Raw genomic sequence first — 17,674 nt, 5'->3', positions numbered from 1 at the left:
TGTCCGGGTGTCACATCACTGCGGCCACCCTGGCTATTGCCCAAGCTAACGGGTCACGATGTTGCTGTTAAGCCTGAGGGTACAGCGCTGGCCCCGGAGCGGCGGGTCCGACGGGTGGGTAGGTGGGGCAGCTTAGGGGACCCCCTCCACCCGCTAAAACTGACCAAACGCAGTGGCATCTCCGTCCTGACCACCCGCCCATTCCTCACAGGGCCCCAGGTTCCAGGGACTTGGAAACCTGGTTCTTAAAGGCAACAACTCCGCCTGCCTTTCTTCCTGCCACAAAGGCGCGTGGTCTCGTGAATGCACTTTTCATGTACGGCTCTCTCGGAAGTATATGCCGCCTCAAGGAATTTGTGAGCGCTTTGCTCGAATGTCAACTCCCGGCCGCACAGAGGGTGGGTGTGCTGGTGCATTCCCAGGGCAGGGGGCGCTGCCGCTGCTCACCCAGGGGCCACCCCACGTGCCCTCGGAGGAGGGGGGCAGGCGACAAACAGCCCCTGTTCCGGGAACCAAGGGCTCCCATCAGTTTCACACGCTTCAATCCAAAGGACCTTTCTAGCACCTAATACAAGGAGGGCTCTCCTGATTTATAAACAGAGCAAAGCAAAAATAAGATCAAAACCAAAAAATAAGCCCACACCAATAAATACCGCAGGCTTCTAGGCCATTGCGGGTGTGTCACTGGGTGTAGGGTGTGTGATGCTTACACCTCCAGTGTTTAAAAGTGAACAAAGAATCCACAGTAAGACAGGTGAGCTGAGTAAGGCTGCCAGTAAGGCCCACTGCGCACTTTCAGCAAAGCTACTCGATAGGAATGTATCCCTAGCCTGGGTTTGCAATAAGCAACTACGGATATGATTTTGCATTCGAACTCTAAGGGATTTCTTTGGCATCAAAGGGCAAGGCTGCTCATTCGAAAATCTTCTTTACTCAACATCCAGTAGTGAACAGAATTGATACTTCAAAAGTTCTAAATCCATTATTTAAACATTGTTTTTATGTTTAAAAATCCTGTGAAAATGTTTTGATTTCTCTGAATCCTTGATAACCTAGCAAGACTAGTTTGTGAAGTGGATGCCTACTTCTGAGGCTGGAATCTTTTCTTTGAAAATGTTGAAGAATATCAGACTTGATGCAGTCAAGGTTGTACTTTTACATAAAGGAAGAAAAACAGGTATGTCTAATATATATTCATTTTGAGATGAGGTCACAGCAGTCGACATAAACGCTTTCACGATTTTATTTTAACCCATTACCACCGAAATGAAGCTTGTTTTGCAATATATGCTATATCCAACTGCTTCATCTCTTCTGCACAGTTTAAATCTATTTTTCCTGTTCTTTGGGTTAAGCAGAAGAGTTTAAGGTTTCAAAACTGTCGACGCAGCATGCATACGGGGTGCTTTGCATAATAACAAGACTTGGTTAGGCAGTCAGGGTCTGGTGTGGTTTGCTAGCCGTGCTTGATAAAGCATCTCGGATGGAAATCGGCATTAGAAATAGGTTAGAGGACCCACATTTCGGGGTGAGGGAAGACTGCCCCCAACTACAGGACACTGAAGAAACCAATCAGAAAATGAATTCTATAAGCACAAAAGGTACATGGAGTTATTCACAGGAAGTCCTGCCACGTGTCACGTGACAGATCTCAGCTCCCAGCAGGTCCCCGAAAGCTCAGCGCTGCTTTAACACCACACAAAAGGCGCAGCTGACATCTGTGTTTATCTCCAACCATTTCATCATCGTCACTAATTTTAAGAACTGTAGTTAGAGACTAAAGCAAATTCGAGAAACTCCTGAACTCCCAGTGCCCCAGTGTTGATGATGTTATAGGACCACGATGAAAGGGCCTCTGCTCCACACTCGACTCAAAGCCCCTTACAACTTCCCAAAGGCCTTTCAGAATAAGCACAGGGCACAGCCAGAAGCAAAGCTGCATCTTAGGTGTTTTGTGAGCACACCCAATAAACCAGGGGCTTTTTTGAAAAACCTCACTCCTTCCAAAATCACCCAGCTATCCAACACTCTAAACTCCAGGTGCCGCGCATGCCATGTGTTTGCTGTCGGAATGCCACTTGGGGATTAGCTTTTCAATGACGCATCAGCCACAGATGATCTCTTCACAATCTAGTCCAGAAGCCACTTTCACAAACCGGGCCACAATAGGAGCAATTTTCTCCTGTGACACATTTTTATCTACAGAACATTTAAATAATGAAACTTCCCAAATTCTACATTCAAATGAATGGAATAACAAACTAATACAGTTTTGATTCACAGACGCACTCATTTAATCCCTCACACTCATTTATTTCCCTAAACGACTCAGACAAAAGAGAACGTCTGCTCAAGGCGAATTTAAATTTCGAGTTTGTTCCAAAGTCCTCAATCACATCATTGTTGCAAAGCAACACGAAGCTAGCGGCACTGAGTCCAGGAAAACGTTGGCAATAGCCCAATGTGGAGCCCCGAAGCAGGGGGCAGCAGAAGCCACGTCAGCCCTAAAGCCCCCAAGCATAAGACACAAAAGACCACAGTGCCCACGTCCACACCACCCTGGAGATGTGAATTCAGAACGTCCTCCTTTCCCGGACCACATCCTGACCGCATCCCTGGTGAGCAGGGGAGAGAGGGTGGAAAAATCGAAAGCCGTGACCCAGGCCCCTCCCAGGAACCCGTAAGCATCTCCTGGGGAAACCCGTAAGTTTCCCCAGACAGCACGGAGGCTGTACTCCCTCTAACGGCTGAGTTCACCTGCAGATTCCCTTCCTTTTCCGCTTACACCACCTGGGAGGCACGACCTGCCTGCGCCTCTACTCCTCAGAGCTCACCTTGCCTGAGCCCCGCTTGGGTGCACCCCTGTCCGCGCCAAAGAAGCGGCCGAGGGAGTCGAGGATGCCCGTGTCCCTGTGTCTGGGGAGGAAGCCGTGCCTGGCGTGGTCCATGGTGCTTGCCGAGGCCAGGTACTTGGATCTCTGGGAGGGTCTCTTCTGAGCCGCCATCACATCCAGGCCCTCGGGAGCAGCTGCGCTGTCTTCTTGGATGGTCTGGAGCTCGTCTGACTCTGAGGGCCGGTCTTTGAAGGTGTTGTCCTCCCTCCCTGGGGCATCTCGGGAAAAGAGGCGGATCAAATGGGGGCGGCCCCCGGGGTCAGCTGGGTTGGCATCTGGCCAGGCATTCTTCGGGCCCGCTGTGCGCTTGGAGTCTGTCACCGCTGTGTCCTGCAAGGGGGTCCCATTGTTCTGGTCCACATCTGCAAACAACAGTGAGATATGAATACGGCTGTGCAAAGCGGGGCACGGACAATGCTGCTTTCTTCCCGGGCTGGGGAACCGGCCGTCTCCTATCAAATCCACAGGGTGCGCAGGCGCCAGGAGCTCCACGCGGCCCCGGACTGCCTTGGGCAGAGCCCATCCGGCCCGAGCATCCTGGCGGCGGCTCTCTGTCTCAGAGGCCCTGGGAATTGTCTCAGGTGCTCCAGATCCGGCACTGGGCCTTCCCGAGCAAACAGGGCCAGGCACACAATCTCCCCTAGGTGCTGCCACGCCTGCCCTGGGGGGCTCCAGGGTTGCAGGTGCCTTGACGGCACGTTTGTCATCTAAAAGGCTACCGGTGCCTAAGCAAAGCGTGTTGGGAGCACTTATTTGACAAAAGGTATTTTTAGCATTCTTGCTAAAAGTGGAACTGCCCACACCTTTTGCAATTCATGCCTTAAAGAAATGGGGCATTTAGAACTCTTCAGTACCCGGAGTCCACGAGAGGCCTCTTGCATGAGAGAGCTGCTTGTTCAGGACACTTTGGTTTGGCTTCTCCTCTGTACGCAGCAGCAATCAGAAAGTTTAAGTGGAGACGGGGTAGTTCACGTGGCGCACCGTCCTCCCTTAGCTTTTTACAAAAATACACAGGATTTCTCTCGAGAATGACAATACCTCCATCTTGCTCTCAGTTACCACGGGTGGGTATAAATGAATGTCATGTAGTTAGGTTCTTCTCCAAAGTTTATTACTTACCTATGGCAAATGTGGCTTTACTCACACTATCCATCCATCAAACTGCCCAGAAGTCTATGTACTAGCATTTACCAGCAGCATCCGACCACCCACCCATCCATCCATCCATCCATCCACTATCCACCCATCCATCCACTAACCACCCGTCCATCCACTTATCCACCCGTCTGTCTACTTATCCACCCGTCCATCCATCCTTCCATCCACTTATCCACCGGTCCATCTACGTATCCACCCGTCCATCCATCCTTCCATCCACTTATCCACCCGTCCATCCACTTATCCACCGGTCCATCCACTTGTCCACCCGTCCATCCGCCCACCCAGCCACCCATCCTTACCAAGCACCTAGCAAGTGTCATGTCCCCTGCACTAGGCGAACAAGATGTGGTCCTTGTCGCATGAACACAGATGAAAACGAACGTTATGGGTTGAATAATGTCCCCCCCAAATGGTGTGTCTACATCCTCGTCCCCAGTACCTGTGAATGTGAACTTATTTGAGGGGTAGGTCTTTTGCAGATGTAATCTAGTTACGATGGGGTCTCACTAGAGTAGAGTGGGCCCCGACCCAATGACCAGTGTCCCTGTGAGAAGAGGGGGATTTGGACGCAGACACACACACACAGAGGCCACGTGGCATGGAAGCAGACCGTGGCCTGGTGTGTGTACAAGACAGGGTTGCCGGGAACACGGGGAGGCACGTGACCCGGGGCAGACCCTCCCCCCGAGTCTTCGGGGAGAGCACTGCCCTGCCCACACCTGGGAACCGAGAGGGTAGAAATTCCTATTGTTTTCAGCCGCCCAGTTTGCGGTCATTTGTGTGGCTGCCACAGGACACAGACACAATGCGTAGTTTCATGTTGAGTAATGGTGTGAAAAGAAACAGCAGGATAAGGGGCATCAGGAAGGCCCCCTGAGGGGACCGCTGGATGACACGGGAGTGTGGGCCAAGGACGGGGCTGGGGGTGGCAGGGTGGCCGGGGGGTGGGGGGACGGACTTCTGCAGAGAAGGACGCCCAGGACAGGGTCCTCGGGAACGAGCTTGGCCTGTTCCCTGGGGAGAAGCAGGAAGGCCTGGAGCCCGAGCGTGCAAGGCTTAAGGTGCTGAGCGGGAGGGGGGGTAGATGGGGAAGGGGGATGGTGGGGGGAGGGGGCGAGGGGATGATGGAGGAAAGGGGAGGGGATGGTGGAGGGAAGAGGTGAGAGGAGAAGGATTCAAGACAGGCCAGCCAGACTATGCAGGGCTTCAAGGGCTGAGGCAAAGGGTTTTCTTCGCAGAAAGTGCCCAGAGACAGCCAAGGACTGGGGTGTGGGTGGGACCAGACTTCAGGGGAGGAGAAGGCTCGGCCTGCAGGGTGAGTACAGGTGGGAGGGGCTATGGTCAAGGGAGAGGTAGGGCGCAGGGCCAAGGTCATGTCCTTGGGGTGCCAGGAAGGAACGGCACGTGTCTGGGGGATGATTGCAACAGGGTCTTTCCTTTTGTTACATGTATGCGGGGGAGTTTTTATATCTAAACCCCTACTTCCACAAATATATAAATAACAAAACCCGAGGGATTCCACACTCCTTTAACAAAGTCACAGGGGTCAAGAGACTGTCCCGTGGGTGACACTCATCGTGCAGTCAGTATATTGACTTCTGTTTCCAAAGCAGAGTAACTGGCTCCCAACGGGTATCATAAACGTTTGCCGGAGACCAAGTACCAGGCAAACAGCCAGACCCTGTGATCCCGGGGTCTTTTTTCTGCTGCTAAGAGGGTGCACACAGCTCTCAGGTGTGCCTAACGCCGGCCACGCTACAGGCCTTACAAATATGCCACGTCTTTTATGACCACTGGTTACTTGAAACACATGAGAACACCGATATTTATCACATATCCAATCCCTCACTGTATCGCAGCAACGTGAAAAAGCACCATGAAGAATGCTGTGGCCGGCGCGAAGCTGTAGATTTTTGCAGGGATGCAATCCTGATTTATAGGTTGCAACAGAAAGAGCCTGATTTTCAAGCTGTGCTTTAGATTCTGTGGCTGACATAAATTAATGCAAATGTAAAGGGGAAACAGTCGCTATATTGTACATGATTAAATGCATTAACGAAACACAAGCGCCTCTGAATGCTAATATTTTTACAACAGTTGGCTTTTGTGTCTCTGAATATGGGTGTTTGTGAGGCACAGAGAAGGGTGTTTGTGTCCTGAAAGTAGCTTCTCCCAGGACGCAAGGAGCACAGGGAGAAGCTAAAATCTGTGGATCTGCAGCATTTTGGGTTAGGACAAGGGCAGTTTCAATTTGTCAATTAATAACAGCTTTAATCGAGTTAAAGCCCAGGGCAGAGTTCTCCTTTAGACTCTGTCTGGAGCAAAGCCTCTACTGCACAATGTGAGAGGCACAGGTCTGGCTCTACTGCCCAAACACGCACTTATAATCCTCTATTATTGTACAAATTCTACAGGGAGTTGCACAAATGTCTTAAAAAACCCCACCTCCATCTAATGGCTAAAATGACCTCAGGACACTTAGGGAAGTGCACTGGACTTCTGGGGGTGGAGATATTAAATCACGAATTGCTCCCTGGACCGTCTCTGAGGAGCAGAGGACGTCACCGGCTGGAGGGTGGCTTCTGGGGCCTTCAGAGACCCCCCACAGAGCAGGATGGCGACCTTGGGGTGGTGTTTACTCTTTAGAGCAACTCACAGGTGTCACCACCCGAGGGAGGCTCCAGCCCAAGGTCTCGGCAGCATCACTTGGGCCTGTGGGTCCTCAGCGTCCCACCTGCCCAGAGACAGGGCTTGCAGGGCGTCACCGAGAAGGGCCCTGGAGGCTGAGCTTGACCCCCGTGCTCCGCAGCAAGGGCCCCGAGCCGCCTTTGGTATCTGCGGTCCTGAACGGGGAGGGGCAGCCACGTGCTGGCCTCCGGCACCTCGAGCCCGTTTCAGCAGCACACGCAGGGATCAGGCGTGCTGGGTGCGCCCCAGGGCCACCCCTCCGGTAAATGCAGTGTCCAGTCACAGCCCACAGGGAAAGCTGAGCGCTCGCTGATGCTCTGGGCACTACCACCAAGCCCGCGAGGCAGGTCGTTTTACCAGCCCTTTTACTCATGTGAGGAAACGGAGGCAGAGAAAAGTGAAGCGGGACTCGACGGAGGCGGTGATGTTCATTCTGGGTCCCCAGCCGCCGTCTACGTTCTGCCGACCGCAGACCATCCGCAGCTGGGCGCCCCGCAAGCCTGGCCCAGCCCCTGCTGGCTTGAACTGGCACTAGGTTTTGCCTCGCAGGGTCACATGTAACTGCAGACGACCGATGGCTAAAACGTTTCTGTTTAACAGAGGGACTGACCGGGAGAGATGGAGGGACATCCTAGAGCGCTGCCATCCTGAGCTACGAGCCCAGCCTGGGCCCTTCCTGCAAGACACAGGGCCCTGGAAGCCCCCCGCACTCTGCGGGGCTCCGTTCCCCCCCACCCTGACCTGCACGCATACATCTGCCCACAATTTACTACATCAGCTGCCCTTGGCAGAATATGTTAATGACTGTTAGCACCCAAAAAAGCTGAGTTGAGGAAGGCTGAAAATCATTATTTTCTATGATTCCATATCATTTTTGCTATAACCAGAAAACGACACACATCACATATTCATATAAGATCATCTCAAATTGTGATGATGAAGTGAATCTTGTTCTATATTTAAATACGACTGTTTTTACCTAGACTGTGTGTCTTATGCTTTTTTCCATCACAGCCATGGAAATCATATTCCATCACCAACTTTCATCAAAACCACATGTATGCGTGCACGCGTGTGTGCGTACAGACGTGAGGACACACACAGATGCCGAGGCGCACCCCAGACCCAGAAAGTCAGAAACCATAGGATGGCCCCCCATTCTGCATTTTTTTTTTTTAACGGGCCGGGGTGGAGTGGGCAGTGAGTTATTCATTCTCCCAGTAACTAGGTTTGCCCTTTAACCGAGCAGTGTACGCGGTCAGTGACACCTCCTGTTCACCCGAACTCAGAGCACGTAATTATCAGGGAAGTTCACTGTCAAAGATGCTGATGACCTGGAGCGCGTGGTGGTGTCGGGTGTCTGCCACCCTCGGTGTCCGGTGTCCTGTGGCCCTGAGTGCTCTCGTCGGGAAGCCGCGCCTGCGGGGACAGCACTTGTCCCGCTGGAACTCAGGGCTTTTCCCAGCTTTGCGCTGACCCGGACGGGCAGCTCTGTTCCCACCACCATGGGAACATCCTGAGTCTATCAGGAGGGGTCAGCGTGAGCATGGGCTGCGGCTTCACCTTCTGAGTTTGCCCGTTTCTCCAAATGCCACAGGCTCTCAGGTCAACAGGAATAGAAAGGATGTATTCAGTTTCTCAGGCAGGGCTGTATCGCTCATCAAACCAGAACGACACATAATACAGAAATCCCCTCCGTGAGTGTGTCAGTCTGTTAAAGTTAACGACAAAATGAAAACCTTCTATCAATAAGATAGAAGTTTCTTCTTTTCACTACAATTAATTTAACATTTCTTCCTATGATTAGAGAGGGATCGATCGTAAGGGATCATCCTTCCATAAGGAATCGTCAGGGAAGTTCAATAAAATTTCATCTTCACGGCTGATCAGATCTTTAATGAGACTGGAAACGGTAAAAATGACCATCACTCACCCAATTAGAGGTTTTGCCAATAACAGACTTTTAAAATGTGTGGTAGAGGCTTAGCCCTCTGCAAAGCATCACTGTTGGCTTGTTTTGTTTACAGGCATCATTCCCATCTCAACAGGAGGTTCCCAGACTTCACAGACCAGTAAAATAGTAAAAATTGGGGGTGAGGTCCTCACACTGGCATATCCAGAGCTTCGAGAAGCTTTTATTTTATTTACAGCTAAGCTATAAAGAGAAAACAAGTAACTACCGCGTACTAGCCTACATTTCACTAAAGAAAGAAAGGGAATTTGGGTATCAAAAGAACAGGAAAGGCATCATCTCAGAATAAAGGGCCGGGCCATGTCTTCAGGTCACTTTTTGACCCAAGAGGCTGCATCTGTCCACAGACGCCTCACAGGCCCACCTCGAGTGGAGGCTCTGGGTCCAGCGCTGCTGGTGGCCTCCTGGGAGGGGCAGGGCTGGGACGCGCCAGGGTTCCAACAGACTCCCCCCGACCCGTGCAGACGTCCCAAAACCCGAACACCATGCTGCCTCTACTGAACCCCTCAGAGCTTCTCGCTTTGCCACCGACCTCTAACAAGCTCCCACAGAGGTGCTTTCAGTATATATTATACATATACACTTTTCCCCCGCATGACATCCACTCAGATATTTTGATAAAAAATAAAATCTGTTTCTTCATTTTGAGGGATCAGACTCACTGGCTGTACCTACATTTTTTTTGCTTGGTTTTAAAAACAATTGTTTTTGGTGGCCTATCTAATTAGGTTTGTAGCCCAGACGATAATTTTAGTTGACTATTTTAAATTACAGAAAGAAAAAAAATCACCCAGAAACTAAAGTCACAATTGAACTGATTTGCTAGGTCTGTCCCCCATCACAGGGATTTTTCCTGGCTCAAAACCATGGACTTCCAGTTTACTGTCTCTGCCACTTCTTCCTGGTGGGTCTGACAAAGACAGTGTACCCGGCTACAGTCTCCTATAGATGGCCCGTAGAAGCCCACCGCAAGTTGCTTCCTGGTTACCTTTTATAGGGCCTGAAGCAGAGACGATTGTCTAAGGAATTGCTGGGGTTCGTACAGTTCACGTCCGAGCTGCCGGCACCAGGGCTCCTAGGAGCTCAGGCAGTGCTCAGGAGGTCACCGGGACCCCGCCGTCCCAATCCTTTCCCTGCTGTAACGTCGTGTGATACCCGAGGCAGAAATTACCCAGAGCCTGAGCACCCCAGCGACCTTGCATGCAATGGGGTGGTCACCCTCCTGGGTGGGGAGGGCACTGAGCCACAGTGGGGACGGGGCTCTGGGGCACTTGCGCACTTTCCGCTAGATGCGCTGGGGCAGAAGTTAGAGCGGCTGTGAGCCCCGCTGCCCTGGCGCACTGCACAGTTTTTCCCTAAAGTGATTCGCAACCTGGTTTCCCAGCTTATAGTCGCTTTAGGAAGTATTATCCAAAAAGAAATCCATAAGCCCGAAAGCACCAAAGGTGCTACTTTCATAACTGTTCATAGGAATCCTTCGTTTCTAAGGAACAGATGGAAGGAACTCTCACTGTGGAATCCACAAAATGGAGGAAATCTTTAGTGTTTTGATCTTCGATTTGCTGTTTTTAAACTCATGCTTTATAACTTATATTGTTCTTCCGTATTTTTCCCATCAGATGTCATCTTAAAGATCATTGAGACCATCGACACCATTGTAAAATGTAGATTAGCACGACTGACACTATTTCAGGCCCTCTCTCACTGGGACCAGTTGACCTGGCAAATGTGTGACCCCAAGGTCAAGCCCTTCAGGGCGGGTGACCTGAATCAGAAGGGAAGAGGAAATCTGAGGTCACACGGCCTTCTTGAGAGTCAAGAAGAACTTAAGGGATACAGAGATGGTTGTAAGAACGAAAGAAAAGTTATCCAATACTTCAGCCCATTGCAGAAGAGGTCTTATTTCCAGAAAACCACGAGAAGGTGATTGGGTTTCCTACAGCTCAGGAACAAGGAGGCAGGAGCTCAGAACTCGAAACTGAAATAGACAACACAACTGTCCTCCAGTGGCCTTTGGAAATTTCGCTTCTCAGCTGGCTCCTGTGGCGGGGAGATGGTTTGGATCTGCTGCTGCAGGATTCTTGCCCGAGGCAGCTTTGCGGACACGCAGTACCGCCGCAGAGCCTCCTGCCCTGCCCGTCCCCTCCCGGCCCATCAGTGACCACGCAGAACCTTGGCCTCCTTCTGCAGAAACAGGCTCCAGCCCCACCCACCCCCGCCCCCACTGCCCGCCAAGCAGAGATTCTTTATCAGGGAAGCTACAGAAAAAGGAGGTGGACATCGTTTCATCTGGTAGGCCTGAGTCCTGGCCGGGATTCTCATTTTTGGTTGGTGGTATGAAGTTGGTCGAGTTTCCACGTAACTTTCCTCTGGGCCTGCTGATACGTGTTACCTGACAGAAGAACATCTGGGGCCATCTCACGTGACCACCCACATAAGAAAGCACCGTGCCTGTCCCGTCTGTGGACCGTCAGCCCCTCTCCATCCTGCGGGTGGAGGTACCGCACCGGCCGCCAGGCATGGGGGCTGCTGGGCTCGGCCTGAACGCGCACCCAGCGTCCTTCCTCCCGAAGCAGCCTGCCCGTAAGGGCCAGGCATCGGCCACGGGGAGCAGCCCGCAGGCCCTGCAGCGCCTGTCCTTCAAGGGGCTCCTTAAACCGACGGCCACAACCAGGCTGTGAGCTCAGGGCCTTGGGCAGAACCTCACGTTAACGCGACAGGGACCGGCGTGCGGTCCGGGGGGTGGGGTGGGGGGAAGGGCAGGAGGGAGCCGCCCCTTACAATCACCCGCGGCCCTTGGCCTGCGACCCTCTGAGCAGGGCCGGGCCCCTCTCTGCAGGGGAGCTGGCCACGCCCCTGGGCCCGTGGAGCCCTGGAATTTGCCAGTGTGGGCCGGGGCAAGAGGACCCTCCTTGTGTGTGGAATACTTCCGTTCCTGGCACGCTGCACTCAGGGTCACCAGGGAGGGCGAAGGAACAAAAAGGCCCATGGTTGTGGCCCGTGGATCTGCTCCGGCAGAAATTCTGCATCTATGAGAGGTATGCGGCCGCCCGCAGCTGCCTGCAGACATTTCTTTAAAACTTTGCCACAAACGAATCTCGCCAACCCACGCATCTCACATGAATGCCTCCTTTGTGGACCCAGAACATATAGTTTTTATTTGCTCTAAATAGCTGGCCCCTCAAACCCTCCCACAGCAGGGGCGGGGTCACGGGCGAGGCAGCCCCGCGCGGAGCCGGAGCCGGAGCCGGAGCCGGAGCCGGGCACCCCTCCCCCCCGGAGCCGGAGGAGGGCACCTTCTCCACTGCACGACGGTACCCAGCTGGTGTCAAGGTGATGAGATTCCAAAGAGCCCGGTATTCACACGGTTCTGTTCCCTGTGCAGCCTCTGGGCATTCTCCCAGTGACTCTGCACAGACTCGCAGCGGCTGCAGGATCCCCCCGAGAAGGTGGCATCACAGGCACCACTACCACTTGCTTTTCAGTGGGGAGCAAATAAGCTGAAACAGGTACTCCTACCCCTAGGCCAGTTTTACACAGTGGCGCTCAACCAGTGCTGGTAGCGCTAAGCTGAACCTGGGCTACAGGACCAGAGTCTGCCGCAGCCATGCCCAGCAGACTTTGATTCGGTTCTGCCACCTGCTATGTGACCTTGACCACATGGTCCAATCTCTCAGCGCCTTGGGTGCCTCATGGGCAAGGCTGAACGAACACGTGGAGCTCCCCCAGGTCACTGTTGTGACAAGCACTTGAGGTGCACGTAATAGTGTTCTTAGCACCGGGGCACACTGAACACTCAGTGGGGGCTTTTGTTACTGTTGCTATTATTATGATGTTTATAAAACTAGTTTGGGAATACCTTGTGTAAGAACCCATACATTTTCCGTCCACCCACCCATACACCTACCCATCCATCCATCCACCCACCCATCCATCCGTCCAATATTCACTTCATGCCTGTGTAGGCAGAACTGTAAGAATGGGTCCCAATAATCCTCACCCCTTGTTCCCTCTTCTCTCAGTGTGTGGAACCTGTGAATATGATGAGGTATCACTTGTGATCGTGTTATGTTTTATGGCAAAAGGGAGACTCTCTGGGACTGTTTCACCAACCACAGGAGCCTCTGGAAGGCACGGTTTTCTCCAGCTGGTGGTCAGGGAGACTGTCATCCAGGTTTGAGAAAGATGGGAGCGTGCTGCTGTTTTTAGAAACGGAAGGACCATGCGCAGGGTCTGGAGACTGGCCTCTAGGAGCTGAGGGGACGGTACAGTCCACGGCTCACAATGCAAAAACTCATCGATACATTTGCTATCGTCTTAGTAACTGAGAACGTTATTTTTAGATCTTTTCTTGGGCACAGTTGCAGATCTGTCCTGCAGCACTGTCTGTCCCTGGAAGCCGCAGGAACAATGGTGTCAAATGTCTAGCAGCAGAGATGGGGGCCGCTTCACACAATGTCTGCTTTTCACAGGCGGCCTCCCAGCGCTGAGACTGCCCACGCAGTGCCAGCTAGTGTCAGCTGCTGCTCTTTTTTAAGGATAAAAATAACTTGAAGACTCTGTAAGTGAAGCAATATTCAGTGAAATACTTAAAAAAAATCCTCAGGCAGTAGAACATGATTGTTCAGCTTAAGAAAAGGTAACGTAACAATTAGATAAATGGAAATAAAGGAAACACTCCAAGCACCAATTATAGAAATGTTCTCAGGTAAACTCTCTTTATCTGCTGTTTTAACTGTTCCCAGATATATACTGCTTTAGTCAAGTGCATGCTAATATTTTCATGAGTTTTTTGGTTTATTTTCTTTTTTAGATATCGTCTTGAGACCGTTGATCATGATCGTATAATCAGACACCATTTACATTTTAGAAGGTATCCGACTGAAGAAATGGAAAATATTCCTTATCTTCTCATGCAGTAGAAGTAGACACTTTAAAAGACTGATTTATGAAAATTCTAACTTAAACACAATGGGTGCCTCTAATAATCTATTTTGAGGTTTTGTTGCATGAACCTTGAATAATCAGATAGTTTCATAAGGAAACTATCAAACGTAGAAAGTCAGCATTTCCACATCATGAAAATAAACCCGTACACACATACATGGATGTGTGAGTATTACAGAGTTCTCCAAAGTTGAAGAAAATCTGATCTCCTGAGTCTCACTGTCACATTTTACATTTTTATCCCAGAGACAATTTGACATCATTTGCTACAGGTCCTGGTTTATTTCCGAGGGACCCTGGTTTGAGGAATCTGAAGGATGCAACTGCACGGTGTAACCTGCCAGGTGCTGGAGCAGGTCCTGGGCACTGAGGCGGTATCGCTGCATTGCTCACGTGTGATCACTCAAGGCCAACATCGCTCACAGCAGGGCTGGAGCAGGTTGCAAAGTCCCTTCTGGCCTGAAGGTCTACACATGTCGAAATGCAGGGCATGAAATGTCCTTAGAAAGTGGTTGCTTGGGGATAAAGCTTTTAATCCCTGCGAACGCTCTTGCACTGTGATGCCCTGAGCTACTGCTCAGTGCCGTGGTGTGAGGGGTATTAGTTCGTCCCAGGGCTTTCCAAGAGCACCGAGAGCACAGTGAGAAGGGATGTCGGTCCCGCGGAGGCGGATCTATCCACGTGTCTAAACCCCGTGTTCACGTGTGCCACCTGAGGCCCAGACATTTGGGGCGGGAATCTCACAGGTCAGCCGGCCCAGCTTCCAAGGGCTCCCAGATCCGGATCCGGATCTCACTCTACCTGACCTTCCCTGACCCCAACTCCTACTACCGTCGTGGCAGCCCGCTCGCATCAGGTGCGTCCGTATTTCTGCATCTTTGACTCTGCTGCTCTTCACCTCTGCCCTTGTGGCCAAGGAGACCCCACCTCCTTCAGGATGTGAGTCCCCTCCCTGGACGCTGGCAGCCGGAGCTGATCTCTAGATACCAACTGTACTTGCTATTCCACCCAGTTTCAAGTCGAGGTGACGGAAGGGTTTCAGGGTCTTAACGTTGATGACCCGCCCGTGACCTCCTCGGGACAAGGTGCCTCCCTCTGGGCCCTGTGGACGCTGAGCTGGGCCGATGCCCACGCAGACCAGCAGGGGGGCAGCTGAAGGAGGCAGGGAGGGAGGGAAGGTCCCGGACGGGGGTTCTGTGTGGCCTGAGAGCACGGGGGCATGGCCACGACCCGGGAAAATGTCTGCAGAGGCAAGTGTGGGAGCCGGGGCCGCCCCTGCCAACCCATCTCCTCCAGGCCTGCGAGCCCTGTCTCGGACGTGCTGCATCCCGAGGGCTGTCCGCTCAGAGCCTGGAGGACAGGGGCACCGTCCGCCGTGCTCAGGACCCTCGGGGCCTGCCCACTGCTGATGGGCCGAAGGCGAAACTCGCCTGCGGGCAAACTCCCCTTTGATGCTTTCCAAGTGTCAGCTCCGCTGCTGCCCTGCAGCCCTGCCGCCCTGCCGCCCAGCCCTCAGGCCCAGGGACCCCACACGGCCTGCTGGCCCCAGGCAGCTCCGCGGGGACACGCAGTAATGGCCGCGCTGGTCTGACATTCTAGGGGCGGCTCAGGCCCCCTGGAGCCTCCACAGAGGCCGGGCCCTGCTCAGGACTCTCCCTGGCCGGTGGCCTCCGCACCGCCGGGCTGTGCTCACCTTCCCACCCGGTCTGCAGCTGACTGTCCCCAGTCTGTCCCCACCGAGGGGCTCCTTGTTCATTTACACCTTAGGGCACCCAGGGATTATGTGCCGTGTGAATAGACAAAACCAGATCCGTAAGGCTAAAATCAAGTTAAAAAGCAGAAGAAAAACATTTGTTAAAAACAATTGTGATTTTTTTCTTTTTCAATAGATTTACTTCTAGGAAATGGAAATGTCTGTTTCCTTAACAACATGGTTAGGATGGCTGTAGGGCTTTTTGGTTGTCATCTTGTGTGCGTGTGTGCGTCCGCGCATGCGTGTGTGTGTGCGTGCGTGTGTGCGCGCGCATGCGTGTGTGTGTGCGTGCGTGTGTGCGCGCGCATGCGTGTGTGTGTGCGTGCGTGTGTGCGCGCGCATGCGTGTGTGCGTGCGCGCGCATGCGTGTGTGCGTGCGTGCGTGTGTGCGCGCATGCCTTGTGTGTGCGTGCGTGCGCGCGCATGCCTGTGTGTGTGCGTGCGTGTGTGCGCGCGCATGCGTGTGTGTGTGCAGGCACTCCCGTGGTTAAAGGCTGCCCTTTGCGACAAGATACCTCCGGACAGATGGATCAATGGATGAATATGATCTTGATATATTATGACTGAGGTTTGCTTTCTAAGTAATCAGGTCATGCGTCTGGAGTTAATCTGCTATTCTTTCCCATTAGAAAAGGAACATTGCGTTGGCTGGAGAAGGCGGATGACAGACAGTAACAAGGCAGCCTTTGAGAACGGCAAATGGACAGAGGGCACTGCCCTGGCCTCCCTAAGTTCCACGTAAATATCACAGACCACGGGGAATGCGACACTGATTACGAATTAGCACCACTGCTCCCTAATCTCCACGTAAATATCACAGACCACGGGGAATGCGACACTGATTACGAATTAGCACCACTGCTTGAGGACAGCCGCCCAGCAGAGACATTTAAAGGACAGGTTTCCTAACAGGAAGCGCCTGCAGCATCACCGCCGACCTCCGGTCCGGGGTCACAGGGTCAGTTCCGCAAAGCACCGCAGGTTAGAATGCTACCCCCCAGGGCTGGGATCACTGGTGATAAGTCATCACAAATTCCCACACTTTTCAGAACGTTCCATCTCCTGTACCAAAGATATTTCCAAAGTTAAAAATTACTATTATGAATCTAACCTCTTTTCCTTCTATTAGAAAAAGTGCTACTTAGTAGTGAGACTGCTTGAATAATGGCAAGTAGGCGACACACAGGAAGGAGAACCACGCCTCCCGCACGACCGTGAGACATGAAAGCGACCACACATTGGTTCTGAGGGAGCATTTCTCAGAACACACGGGGCAGGAAGGCACCATTTGAAAAATTCAGCTGCAGTGTTGAAGCCTGGGTCAGTGGCCAGCCTGTGAGTAGATCTGACGTCTGTGTCAGGGACGCACAGGAGGGAGAGTGTTTCACTGATGTAAGCTATTAACTGAATGTACAAAATACTTAATGATCTACACACCACACTGCAGGTTAACTACAGATAACAGTGTGTGTGTGTATCTGTTAAATATCACACTTTTATTTAGTGGTAATGTGGAAACCCAGGGTCCCTTCGAGTCTTAGGAGCGTCAGAGACGTCTGCTAGTGAGGCTGGCATGATGGCTCCTTGGGAACATTCGCAGAGATGGAAACGTACCCCTGCACAAGCAAAACAGCCGGTTCTGCTAGAGCACTTCAGATCACCGCCCCCCTTGGTCCCCAACTCTGAGTGCGTCCTGCTCTGCAAACGTCCTGCATCCTGAGGAAAAGGCTCAGGATGAGGGTCAGAGGAACACGTGCTGGGCCTGCAGGGTCATCCTGTCAAACCCTTGCCTCTGAGCTCTCCCTAAAAGCCACGCTCCCCGTGTACCGGGAGGCCGGGCGGAGCGGCTGGGGCAGGCCGACCCTCCACACGGTCCCCGGGGGAAGCCGAGACTTTCAATGACCGTCGGTCTCGTTCTGTGGTTCCTTCCAGTCTCGGGGCCTCTCTTTAGAATTCCCACCTTTCCTTCAGTTTAGGGAGAGGCAGCTTCTGGAAGGTGGGAGTCGGGGGAGGGCTGCTTTAGTGCAGGTAAGTACGGGCTTGGGGACATGAACTTTCAAGGTGGGTCAGTGGACTCCGGTTTGATTGCTAATCCAGACCACAACGGTCTGCAAGGCAGGAAAAGAAATCTCCGATGCAGCGAAATGCCGAGGGTCTCCCGTGCCTCGGCCAGCAGCAAGCCTGACTGCGTCACGGACTAAGTGAATCAGGCACTCGGATGGATTTCAGCTCTGGGGGGGTGAGGTTTACTGAACACCC

General features: G+C 52.5%; 1 protein-coding gene across 4 annotated transcripts in view; it reads right to left on the bottom strand.

The window, feature by feature from the left end:
• The window catches only part of MBP (myelin basic protein), a 114,514-nt gene that overhangs the window by 33,163 nt on the left and 63,677 nt on the right, over positions 1-17,674 (bottom strand). For all 4 annotated transcript variants that reach the window (XM_060170494.1, XM_060170495.1, XM_060170496.1 and 1 more), the window contains exon 4: positions 2,835-3,256. In XM_060170494.1, coding sequence (XP_060026477.1) covers positions 2,835-3,256 — 422 coding nt within the window. The remainder of the gene's footprint in view (positions 1-2,834; positions 3,257-17,674) is intronic.

The sequence above is a fragment of the Lagenorhynchus albirostris genome, chromosome 14 (genome assembly GCF_949774975.1).
Source record: "Lagenorhynchus albirostris chromosome 14, mLagAlb1.1, whole genome shotgun sequence".
NCBI lineage: Eukaryota > Metazoa > Chordata > Mammalia > Artiodactyla > Delphinidae > Lagenorhynchus > Lagenorhynchus albirostris.
This window is presented reverse-complemented; position numbering and strand designations above follow the sequence as displayed.